At 39.8% G+C, this 13,421-nt stretch overlaps 1 protein-coding gene across 1 annotated transcript in view; it reads left to right on the top strand.

Moving 5' to 3' along the window:
* The first annotated feature begins 164 nt into the window (after positions 1-164).
* LOC137286621 (transportin-3-like) overlaps positions 165-13,421 on the top strand; it is a 30,430-nt gene continuing 17,173 nt past the window's right edge. Inside the window, exons 1-9 of the mRNA XM_067818570.1 lie at positions 165-354; positions 4,879-4,968; positions 5,966-6,007; positions 7,138-7,209; positions 8,420-8,493; positions 8,963-9,026; positions 11,465-11,557; positions 12,093-12,236; positions 13,220-13,294. Coding sequence (XP_067674671.1) covers positions 238-354; positions 4,879-4,968; positions 5,966-6,007; positions 7,138-7,209; positions 8,420-8,493; positions 8,963-9,026; positions 11,465-11,557; positions 12,093-12,236; positions 13,220-13,294 — 771 coding nt within the window. The 5' untranslated portion in view covers positions 165-237. The remainder of the gene's footprint in view (positions 355-4,878; positions 4,969-5,965; positions 6,008-7,137; positions 7,210-8,419; positions 8,494-8,962; positions 9,027-11,464; positions 11,558-12,092; positions 12,237-13,219; positions 13,295-13,421) is intronic.

Below are 13,421 nucleotides of genomic sequence, written 5' to 3'. Positions count from 1 at the left end.
CGGTGAATATAATTTGAAAAATTAAATAAACAAAATAATTTGCTTTTGATAGTTTACTATGTATCATTTTAGTTCATCAGTTTCAATATGACCTATTGATTTATTTAATTTTGTCAAATATCACATGCGATAGTGCGCGCCCGATACTTCTACCTGGGCACTGTTTCCGGTCAGAAGAACTTTGCTTGGGAAAAGTTCGATGGTTTTGCAAAAGAAATAGTTGATTTTATTTATAAAATGGAGCAAGCGCCGACCTTAGATACTGTAAACCAAGCTTTACAAGCACTTTATAACAATCCAGATGTTGTTGGAAAAGAAAAGGCATCGGTTTGGCTTGGAGAGCTTCAGAGATCTGTAAGTGCAAAAATTCCATGTGAAAAATGTGACATGCGGGGGTTTAGGATAACTTTGGTAACTGAGAGACGAAGCTCGACGAAGCCATTTCTACTTCACCACACACCACAACGCCCCGGTATCGCTGTAATGAAAATACCAAGAACTGCACGGTTAAACGATTTTCCCATTAATATCCAGTTGAATTATCAAAGTCATGCAGTATTCTGTAAGGATGCCGGATTAGTTGCTAGCCAGTATTTTGCTTGTGTTTTTACCATGTCATGGTCTATTCATTTTATTACTTTTAACAACACTATTGCTTGTTGTGTATAGCAGGGGATTTAACGTTTAGGCGCAATTATTTACATTTTTGTGGTAATAGTAACTGGTCATTTAATCCACTCATAGTTAATCTATCTTATGCGAAGGTTGGTGTACAGCAGTATATGAATTACAACATGGAATAGTAGCAGGAGCATGATATGACATGGAAACTTGAGGAAGATCACTGCATCGCAAAAATGATTTTCTCACCAGTTTGACAGCCATCACCATGACCACCAACACAAACTGTGTAGTTGCTGTCTCACAGGCGACCCTGTTTGCTTTGTACTGTAGTGTTTATTAATCAAAACTTTGTGTCAAAATTTATATCTGAAGTTTCTTGTGGATATTATGCAATGGACATGGTTATTTACCATGTTTACAGTAGCCTTTCATGTTATACTAGACATATTTTACAGACTGCCATCATTTGTTGAATTCACATTAATGTTAGACTCACTGTGCACATGTACAGAGGGTGTAAAAATATCTGCTGGCGGACTTCTGCTTTCATTGTATGTTTACTGATAGTGTAATTTACTGTAAATACACTCAGAACAAAATCCACCGGTATATATCTTTGCACTCTGTGCATGTGCACAGAGAGTCTAAAATTAATTTGAAATCAACGAATTACTCTCATGTTCTTAAATTCACATTGATTCAATCATACAAACCATATGTATGTCCATAGCAAGTTAAGTAATTTTGAACTTAATTAGGAGAGACTAAAACAAGTTGTGTTATTCTGCTTACTTCTGTTAAGACAGGTATTGAAAATAAACATATCTAATGTACTACTTAGATATCTTACTAGTTAGTTGCTATGTATGGAACAGTTTGATGAGTCACCATTTGAGCATTCAGTTATTGTGTAAATGCAAAAGATTAAAAGCCCATTTGAGAAAACAATCACTATCATCGATATTATAGTAAATACTAACAGTTGTGAATCTAGCATGTCCTTTATATCACACTTCTTTGCTTTTCTCTACCCATGAAGGTCCGAGTAAGAACTGATCTTCAGTAAGCCATGCTTGTCGTAGGAAGCGACTAACCTGACTGGGTGGTCAGGCTGGCCAACTCAGTTGACACTTCATCGGTTTCCAGTTGCGTAGACCAATGCTTATGCTGTTGATCACTGGATTGTGTGATCCAGATTTGATTTTCTACAGACATTGTCTATATAGCTGGAATATTACTGTGTGCGATATAAAACTAGATTCACTCACTCACTTTTTGATCTCTTTCCACGCTTTCCTCAGAGCTTCATTTTAGTACTCCAAAAGTAGTATTTGGTATATGAATATGATTTTGCATTTGGAAGAACAATTTGTGTGTAAAACATTCCAGGGTTTTGCCATGGCCCTCAAAGGGTTTACTAACCTCTGTGGTTTAGTGGTTAGGAAGCGGAAGGTCATATGTTCGATTCCTGGTTGCATCATACCAAAAGATGTTAAAATATGATACTTGTTGGTCCCTGCGTGGCACTGGGCATTAATAGGTACAGCAAGGATTAGTCAGCTCGAAATCAGTATACTGTGTCTGTATGGGGTATTCATGCATAACTGCGGCATGGTATCTCATTGAGCTGGCACTATAAAATCAGTTTAGTCTGGGCTAGTACGAGCAGCCACATATATACATGCATGCAAATTGTCACATGGGGGTAGCTGTGACGTTCAACCCCATTTCATCTGACGTCAAATGGTTTACTATTGTCAAAGTGTGAACGTGTAGTATGGGTCATTACATCACATGCATAATCATGGCATTTATGACAGGGCGTCATGTTGCTTGTTAGAAATTTAGTTCAACTTATATTATTAAGCACTCTTTGTGTCCAATGTATATTTTTCTGCATCCATTCTATGCATGTCTAAACTGATTGAGTGATTCTGCATCATGTAAAATGCTGATAGTTTTGTTTACATAAAAAATACAGGGTGTCCATTTTTTTTCATAGCAGGAAGAATATTCCACTTCAAAATGGACTTGATGAACTGGGTTTGAAACCTTTCAATTTTTCCCACTTGACCACAGAACCAGTCAGCGTGTGAACAATAATTAGTGGTCCTGACTCAGTTACTGTCCTTCACAGACTCAAAATAAAATTTGTAGATTTACTTAACTATTGGTACTATTATTTTCATTTAAACTTTTAACATTTTTAAATTTATTTTTTACAGTGATTCTGAGTAATCAAAGTGATGACAGACTGTTAATATGGGAAGTGGTACATTGTTTTTATTCCTGTGTCAACATACATAAATGAAATTTACATTTTAAAAACACAATGACTGAAAATCCTACCATTAAAATCCAGGTAGATCTTGTGATATAATTGCATTTGGAGTGTACTTTTTTTATATTGTTTTATTACCAATATCATATCTGTATCATCATGATCATTGGCGGAAATACACAACTGAGTTGGAGTGGCTTGATCAGTGAATGCAGGTATAAAACTGTTTCCTATTTTCCTGTGCACAATAATTTTTGAGAATTACTTTATTTGAATCCTCTGGAAAATATATGATTTTACATGTTATTTGAAGACAATTTTAATTACCTTATGTTACCATATGCAAGCCTAATTTTGATGACTGAAAAAGCAATCTGTAGAAGGGGTCAGTTTATCTATGTTTACACTTTAGTCAAACTTTTTTACACGGATAACAAAATGTCATTGTATTGCTTCATGTGAAATACAAACAAGAGACAACGGCTTTGTCATCAAAGATGTCAAATTTGTAGTTAAACATTACTGGGCAGGGTTATTTACCTACTCAGCCTAATGTTTTTTGCCATGCATTGTCTTGTATGCAGTGATTAAGATCACAATGTGCATACATTATTTTAACATCATGGGTAAAATTATGATATTGAAAATAAAACAAACACAGGTTCCCACATTATAGGTCAGTAGAATGTTATTAGATACTATTTTCACCAAATATACTTATGTTTTACATCCATTGCGGTAGCTGCCAGTTGACTTCTGATCTAAACTGGCCATGATTAGGAACCCATCATTAGAGCTTGGCTTATGTACAAAACATAACATTGTAAATCTGATTTTAAGGGTCAAGTTAAGGTGTCTGCTTGTCTATGAGATCAACAGTAATGTGCAGTATTTAGATGGGCAAAAAAAGTCACTGGCCATTAGGACCACGGCAGAATTATCAAGGGCCACAGAACCAGCATAGATTTTGCTCAGTGGATGAAGAAACTGTTTCCCTTAAGTTGTATAACTTCTGAATTAATGCAATACACATAGAGGAAACTAATCCTGTTTAGTTTCCTCAGTGTTCTACTAGTCAATATACTTTAGTCTGAGGCCTGTAGTCTCAGTGTAGAATTCAGCTCAATTTCGTATGTTGAACAAATAACAGTTATTAATACTGACAAAGGTGGTACAGAGAGACTGTTTCATTATTCTGAACTCTTAAGATTTTTAGACAGATTGTTATTTGGTTTTACTGTGTCCATTAGTGGGTGACTATTGAGGGGTCAGCAACTATCGCAGTAACGATAATCTGTTGAAACATACTATTGCAGTAGATTTTTTCTCCTTTTTAGTTTCTCATTTCCCAAATGAGTGTCTATTTTATGAAAAGTAATAACATGTTGAAGTAGTTTTAGTCTCTTTTAATAAGTGACAAGATTCTTGCAGATCCAGGGATTGAGATAGACAACTTTGACAGTGGGCCCTTTTCAAGATTGATAACCATTTTCTGTGTTTAGAATGGGCCACTGCCCATGTATCAGTAGTAAACGTCAAAATTTTAATTTGCCATTTTTCATTCTACAGTGCAAAATGGCCCATGGCCTCTGCCTTTCCCAATCCCTTAGATCAAGCACACAGATAAAACATAAACTTACTGATATTCACAAGGTCAGTTTCTGAACTATTGATAGTCAAACATAGTGTCTACTAACAATTAATTGCTGTCAGTGTCCTTTACCTGCACTTAGTATACACTGCACCTCTAACATGTTGTTCAGCTAGGAAATGAAAAGCTGCATCCCTCCTTTTTCATTTGGTTGGACATGTGGAACATACAAAACCTGAACATTTGACTGGAATGTTAGTTGAAGTTGCCTTAGAGTTCCATCATTTTGAATACTCCCAGTAAACTTTGATGACTATGACGAGTATTACATCATTTATTTGATTCATTTGTGATTGGTCTCTTATTACTTCTCTCATTACAGGTATTTGCCTGGCAGATAGCCGATCAGCTACTGCGCCTTAATCAGTCACTAGAATCATGCTACTTTGCAGCTCAGACAATGAGGACAAAGGTCAGTATGCATGGTATGTTAATAATGCCATGTATTAATCGATTTGTCATCTGTAAAGATCCATGTTGGAATTGATCTAAAGTTACCCATGACTGTCATAAGAGTTGACTAAAGTGATCGGGTGGTCAGGCTTGCTGACTTGGTTGACACGTCATCGTATCCCAATTGCAAAGGATGATGCTCATGATGTTGATCACTGGATTTTCTGGTCCAGACTCCATTATGTACAGGTTGCCGCCATATGGCTGGAATAATGCCGAGTGCGGCGTAAAACTAAACTCACTCACTCACTCAAAATATGGTTAATATTGGTACAGTGTGGGAACTCACCAGTAGCTGTATTTTCTGGCCACAACTCAATTATTTACATACTGCCATCATACAGCTGGAGTATTGATAGCAGGGTAAACCTAATCTCATTCACTGAACCAATTTATCACTGCTATGTGCTTTTATTTGTTTTGGTGCTGGGGAGGGGATAGCCGTATGTTTAAAGTGTCTACTCATCATGTCAAAGATCAGCGCCTAGATTTTCGAAGTTCTCTTATCCCTAAGATAGTTGTACGTTAATTATAATGTATGGCACTTACGACTATCTTAGCGCTAAGAGAGTTTAGAAAATCCAAGCCCAGGGTTTGTTTCTCAAAATGTGAAGCCCTATTCTGGTGTCCCATCGTGATATTTCTGGAATATTGGTAAAAGCAGCATTAAACCATACTTGCTCACCGTTTTGCTGCTTCTTGTAAAGATCATGTTATATTACATTAGTAATGAACAAGAATGTAAAAATACTTTGTTGCAATGGTACTGTTACAACTGGTGCACAGTGCAACTGCAAGCAAGTTTTTGAACTGAGAATGTGAACTATGTTTCTTGAAGCTAAGTTGTGTTGATTTCATTTTATGTGTTGAAGGTACAGTTAGTGTTAAAATGTTGACCCAAAACAGCACGTGGTGTTATTACTGACAGATGACTGAGTTGTGCACTACACTTTCAGATCCAGTATGCCTTCCATGAACTACCCCAGGCTTCACACCAGGTAGAGTTCATTAGTTGACCATCCTCAAAATTCTCAGTCTGCTTGTATGCAGTTCCTTCCTTTTGTGTGGACTTGACAAAGAGAAGCAGATTTCCTTCCTGTTGTTTGTGCACAATGTAATTGAAAAGTTCATTTTGTTAATCGCAGGCCTGAATCAACACCACTGTTTTTTCATAAACATTGACCTATGAAGATTGGGTTAGAATTGATCTTCAGTAATTCATGCTTGTAAGAGGCCACTGTCACAATCAGGTGATCAGACTTGCTGACTTAGATGGCTCATGTCATTGGTTCCCAATGGTGCAGATCGATGCCCATGCTTATGGATCAGTGCTCATGCTGTCAAACACTGGATTTTCTGGTCCAGACTTGATTATTTATAGATTGTTAGAATTTTGTTGACTGCGGCAGAAACATACTCTCACTCAGTTTCATAGACATATTTTTTGTTTGAAATGGAAAAAAAAAAAGTTGCTTCATTCATGTACGTAATCTCCACTTTTACCATGGATACTGGTATTGTATGAATGGTTCATCAGAACAAATTTATGATTTAAAGACATAACTATTTGTTAACTTAGTAAATGCCAGTGCCTAAATGGCCCTGTGAAGGTCCGGGGCAGAATAGGCCTTCAGCAACCCATGCTTGCCATAAAAGGCGATTCTGCTTATCTTGGTTGGTCAGGCTAGCTGACTTGGTGACACATGTCATTGGTTCCCAGTGATGCAGATTGATGTTCATGCTGTTGATCACTGGATTGTCCATACAGACGCCATACATACCGCTGCCATATAGCTGGAATATTGCTAAGTCCAGTGTAAAACTATACTCACTTACTCAAGTGCCTATGACACAGTTGGAAGAAAGGTATGATTTTGCCTTGAATCTTGCTAACAAATGATTGTTTGATCTACTGTCAACACAAATAAGACCTTGATGCTGTATAGTGTTGCAGTCTCATTGATTCAGTTATTTTCCAATACAGATACAGGTATAACAAGAGTTAGGGGAAATAGCTTCTCTCTTGTTGAAATATTGATTCAGCATTCAGCATGCTTTCAGAGAGTCAATGTGTATTTTTTGGATAACATTGGATGAAATGTCATTTTTCTGTTGCTATGGGTTACAGTCACTGCGAGACTCTCTACTAGAGCATGCTGGGAAGATTACCCCCGATACACCTGCTGTTATCGTGACACAGGTGAGTGTGAAAACTGTCTTTATATCCACGACCAAGGTCTGATCAAAGAAAGATGGAATATTACTGTTCCCCACCTACAAGACGACTTCCATTTGCATCAAACCCGTGAAGATCCTGGTTATAGTTGATATTCAGTAACCCATGCTTGTCATTGGAGGCGATTAGTGGGATTGAGTGGTCACGTTGACTGACTTGTTTGACATGTTATCAAAGCCTGATATCATGGATTGATGCCCATGCTGTTGATCACTGGATTTTCTGGTCCAGATTCAATTATGTACAGACTGCCATTCAGCTGAAATATTGCTGAGTGCGGCATAAAACTAAAGTCACCCACTTGCACCAAGCAAATGAACATTTTTTTAAAAAATTGTAAACTTTGTGTTTGACAAATTTATTAATTATGATTTAGAATATGCAAATTTTTCATCCCAAAGACCCAACCCAGACCAACATGAAGAAAATATTATTGGTATTGCTTCAGGTATAGTAATATGCTTGAGCATTTGAAAGAAAGTTTTGACAGATGTTTATGATGTCTGTCTACCTCTTTCTTCAACTCTGACCACCTCTCTTGTGTAGTGGTTAGAATGTCCGCCGGGAAAGCAGTAGGTCACATCTTAGATCCCTGGCCATGTCATACCAAAAGACATTAAAATATGGTACTTATTGGCCTCAGCCTGGTGCTCAGCTTTAATGGGTACATCAAGGACTGGTTGTCCCAGAGTAGGTATAAATTATAATGTTTTCTGAGTGGGGTATTCACGCTTAACTGAGGCATGGGATCTTAGTGAGCTAGCACTATAAAACCAGCTTATGTCTGGGCTAGTATGAGCAGCTATGCATGCAGCGTTAAACCTCATTTCATCTCACCTTGCCTTCAAATCCATTAACATGCATTGCAGGAAAGACCATAGCCCATGGGAGTTACTGCCATATTAGACACTGAATTTTTTCAGTCTTTTCAAAACCTTTGAAGTCAATAGTTTAAGATGAAATCTGTTGTAAAAAGTCTGTCGGTAGTGGTAGAAAGCATACTTAAGAATTTACTAAGATTGTCATTTTCTCTGAGAGTTATGTTCAGTTATTTTACTGTTATCTTCATTGCTGTGTTTTAAGTAATAAATGTAGTAAGTGTTTAGTTACAAGACTGAATGAGATCAGAGTGAACTGTGGACAGACATAGCATGGACCATCCTTCTTATTGCAGCTTAGCTTGGCCTTGGCAGACCTTGCACTGGAGATGGCAACATGGAAGGATGCTGTCTCAGACCTCATTCAGAAGTAAGAAGAGCTTTACGTTATACAAAGATACGTGTCAGTCATCACTAAGTTGTGGGGTACTATGTATGTATGGAGTCATACAAAATTGATGACCTTCATATGTAGACACTCTTAATGAGGCATTAAACAACAAACAACACAATACATGTACATCTGTGTGATTGTTTCTCTACTTTATTGCTGGAAGAAGAACATGAAGTTGTACTGACATGTTTTGCAAGTTATTTAAATTTTTCTGTAGTCTATAGGCGAAGTCTGATATTATTCTATTTAGAGAACTCAGTTAAGATACTATCCTTATGCATGGGTATGAAACATATCAAATATATATTGGAAGGGAATGTTGTATGGTCAGGTTTCACTGGATGCCAGAGATATATGTCTGTTTGAACGTGTTTTAGGACACGTGAAAGGATAGAGCATATCTATTGAGTAGTCAACATGATTTAGAACTGCATGTTGTCTTCAGATTTGGCTCCAATATGCAGCAGCTGCCATTCCTACTGGAGGTTCTCACAGTCATGCCTGAAGAGGTCAGTGACCACACCTATTCTGTGTGATGAAAGTATCCACCCCCATTCTGTATGATGAAAGTATCCACACCCATTCTGTATGATGAAAGTATCACCCCCATTCTGTATGATGAAAGTATCACCCCCATTCTGTATGATGAAAGTATCCACCCCCATTCTGTGTGATGAAAGTATCCACCCCCATTCTGTGTGATGAAAGTATCCACCCCCATTCTGTATGATGAAAGTATCCACCCCCACTCTGTATGATGAAAGTATCCACCCCCACTCTGTGTGATGAAAGTATCCACCCCCATTCTGTATGATGAAAGTATCCACCCCCATTCTGTATGATGAAAGTATCCACCCCCATTCTGTATGATGAAAGTATCCACCCCCATTCTGTATGATGAAAGTATCCACCCCCATTCTGTGTGATGAAAGTATCCACCCCCATTCTGTGTGATGAAAGTATCCACCCCCATTCTGTATGATGAAAGTATCCACCCCCACTCTGTATGATGAAAGTATCCACCCCCACTCTGTGTGATGAAAGTATCCACCCCCATTCTGTGTGATGAAAGTATCCACCCCCATTCTGTATGATGAAAGTATCCACCCCCATTCTGTATGATGAAAGTATCCACCCCCATTCTGTATGATGAAAGTATCCACCCCCATTCTGTGTGATGAAAGTATCCACCCCCATTCTGTATGATGAAAGTATCCACCCCCATTCTGTATGATGAAAGTATCACCCCCATTCTGTATGATGAAAGTATCCACCCCCATTCTGTATGATGAAAGTATCCACCCCCATTCTGTATGATGAAAGTATCACCCCCATTCTGTATGATGAAAGTATCCACCCCCATTCTGTATGATGAAAGTATCCACCCCCATTCTGTATGATGAAAGTATCCATCCCCATTCTGTATGATGAAAGTATCATCCCCATTCTGTATGATGAAAGTATCCACCCCCATTCTGTATGATGAAAGTATCCACCCCCATTCTGTGTGATGAAAGTATCCACCCCCATTCTGTATGATGAAAGTATCCACACCCATTCTGTATGATGAAAGTATCACCCCCATTCTGTATGATGAAAGTATCCACCCCCATTCTGTATGATGAAAGTATCCACCCCCATTCTGTATGATGAAAGTATCCATCCCCATTCTGTATGATGAAAGTATCACCCCCATTCTGTATGATGAAAGTATCCACCCCCATTCTGTATGATGAAAGTATCCACCCCCATTCTGTATGATGAAAGTATCCACCCCCATTCTGTGTGATGAAAGTATCCACCCCCATTCTGTGTGATGAAAGTATCCACCCCCATTCTGTATGATGAAAGTATCCACACCCATTCTGTATGATGAAAGTATCACCCCCATTCTGTATGATGAAAGTATCCACCCCCATTCTGTATGATGAAAGTATCCATCCCCATTCTGTATGATGAAAGTATCACCCCCATTCTGTATGATGAAAGTATCCACCCCCATTCTGTATGATGAAAGTATCCACCCCCATTCTGTATGATGAAAGTATCCATCCCCATTCTGTATGATGAAAGTATCACCCCCATTCTGTATGATGAAAGTATCCACCCCCATTCTGTATGATGAAAGTATCCACCCCCATTCTGTATGATGAAAGTATCACCCCCATTCTGTATGATGAAAGTATCCACCCCCATTCTGTATGATGAAAGTATCCATCCCCATTCTGTATGATGAAAGTATCACCCCCATTCTGTATGATGAAAGTATCCACCCCCATTCTGTATGATGAAAGTATCCACACTCAGTCTGTACAATGAAAGTAGCAACACCCATTCTGAATGATGACATTAGCCTGATCTGTGTGATGACATTAGCCAGGTCTGTATGATGACATTAGTGACGTCTCTAAGACATCAGCCTTATCTATATGACATTATCCAGGTCTGTATGATGACGTTAGCCAGGTCTGTATCGTAACATTAGACAGGTCCGTATGATGGCATAAGCCCGGTGTGTACCATGACATTCATCTGGTCTGTCTGATGATGTTAGCCATGACTGTATGATGACATTAGTTTGATGTGTAACCATGACATTATCCATGTCTTCACCATGAAGTTAGTCAGATCTGTACAGTAGCCCAGTCTGTACCACAACATTAGCCAGATTTGAAGATGATATTAGCTTGGTCTGTACCATGACATTAGCCAGGTCTGTATGTTGACATTGGTCTGGTCTGTAAATGACATTAGCACTGTCTGTAGATGACATTAACCAGGTGTTTACCAGATCTTTATGATATCTTGATATGAGCCAGGTGTTTACCAGATTTAGAAGCTATTGTTGTGTTTGAGCAATCTCAACTTCCATATCCAGTAGCTTCAGTGAGTCTAAATTGTGATTGATATTTGAAACAAGGAGTAACCAGGTGTATGTATGTTCCAGATCAACAGCCGCTCCCTTCGCCTGGGAGCCAACAGAAGAACAGAGATCACGGAGGAGCTGGCGAAATCCTGCCCACTAGTCATACAGCTACTGGTGAGTTCCCACACTGTACCAATATTAACCATATTTTGAGTGAGTGAGTGAGTTTAGTTTTACACCACACTCAGCAATATTCCAGCCATATGGCGGCGATCTGTAAATAATCGAGTCTGGACCAGAAAATCCAGTGATCAACAACATGAGCATCAATCTGCGCAGTTGGGAACCGATGACATGTGTCAACGAAGTGAGCGAGCCTGACCGCCCGATCCCGTTAGTCGCCTCATGCGCCAAGCACAGTCGCCTTTTATGGCAAGCAATTGTTGCTGAAGGCCTATTCTACCCTGGGATCTTCACTGGTCTAACCATATTTTCTTGAATATACCTGAAATACTGGATTGACAATGGATCAAATTAGTAACTTATGTAAATTGTCAAATGTGCCCTAACCGATAATCATATCTCCCATGTTTCAGTTTTGACTGAGCTTAAATTGATATATTTTCATTGCCAAATATCAGTGCAATGGCAAATCTTAAAACTGCTGTTGTCCTTCGCCCCTGTGTATACTGTGTGTGTTTGTGTGCAGGCTGCCTGTGTCGACAGTGTGGAGGGCAACCATCGGGTCCAGGCCAAGGTGTTCCGCGTACTTGGGAGCTGGTTCAGCGTCGGCGCTATCCCCAGTGACAGCATCCTTAACACAAAACTCCTCCAGGCTCCATTCCAGGCACTAGTGAGTTGGTAGAATTGAGGGCTGGGGAGTGGGGAGGGACTCCATTCCAGGCACTGGTGAGTTGGTACAAGTGAGGACTGGGGAGTGGGGAGAGACTCCATTCCACACACTTGTGAGTTGGTAGAATTGAGGGCTGAGGAGGGGGGTGTGAGAGACTCCATTCCAGGCACTGGTGAGTTGGTAGAACTGAGGACTGGGGAGTGGGGAGAGACTCCATTCCAGGCACTGGGAGTTGGTAGAAGTGGGGAGTGGGGAGAGACTCCATTCCAGGCACTGGTGAGTTGGTAGAAGTGGGGAGTGGGGAGAGACTCCATTCCAGGCACTAGTGAGTTGGTAGAAGTGAGGGCTGGGGAGTGGGGAAGGGGGAGAGACTCCATTTCAGGCACTGGTGAATTGGTAGAAGTGAGGGCTGAGGAGGGGGGAGAGACTCCATTCCAGGCACTGGTGAGTTGGTAGAAGTGAGGGCTGAGGAGGGGAGGGGAGAGACTCCATTCCAGGCACTGGTGAGTTGGTAGAAGTGAGGAGTGGGGAGGGGGGGAGATACTCCATTCCAGGCACTGGTGAGTTGGTAGAAGTGAGGGCTGAGGAGGGGGATGTGAGAGAATCCATTCCAGGCACTGGTGAGTTGGTAGAAGTGGGGAGTGGGGAGAGACTCCATTCCAGGCACTAGTGAGTTGGTAGAATTGAGGACTGGGGACTAAAGAGTGGGGAGAGACTCCATTCCAGGCACTGGTGAGTTGGTAGAAGTGAGGACTTGGGGAGGGGCGTGTCCATTCCATTCACTAGTGAATTGGTAGAAGTGTGGTCAGGAGTGAATTGTTTTCCATCCCTGTTGTTGTTGCAGAAATGAATATCCCACCACTTTTCAGATTGTAGTCTTTGTTAAGGTTGTTATTTCCCATGTCACAGATCAAGAGGGTGTTCTAATTACATTGTTCCTTGTGAATGTTGTCTTGTGTTGCAATAGTGGTTATATTTTACAGGCAAGTCGAGAGTGTCCATCTCACCTCCACGAGGCAGCCACAGACTGTGTGTGTTCCGCTCTCTACTGCACTGAGGTGAGTTTATGATTGGTCGGTAGCAGAAGCATTTATTGGCCCACATTTGTCCTATATAGCATTTTTTTTCAATGTAGCTTCTCATTTTTTTGTTTGAAACTTTTTCTCTGAATATCATGACCCTCTT

The sequence above is a fragment of the Haliotis asinina genome, chromosome 6 (assembly GCF_037392515.1).
Source record: "Haliotis asinina isolate JCU_RB_2024 chromosome 6, JCU_Hal_asi_v2, whole genome shotgun sequence".
Taxonomy (NCBI): Eukaryota; Metazoa; Mollusca; class Gastropoda; order Lepetellida; family Haliotidae; genus Haliotis; species Haliotis asinina.
This window is presented reverse-complemented; position numbering and strand designations above follow the sequence as displayed.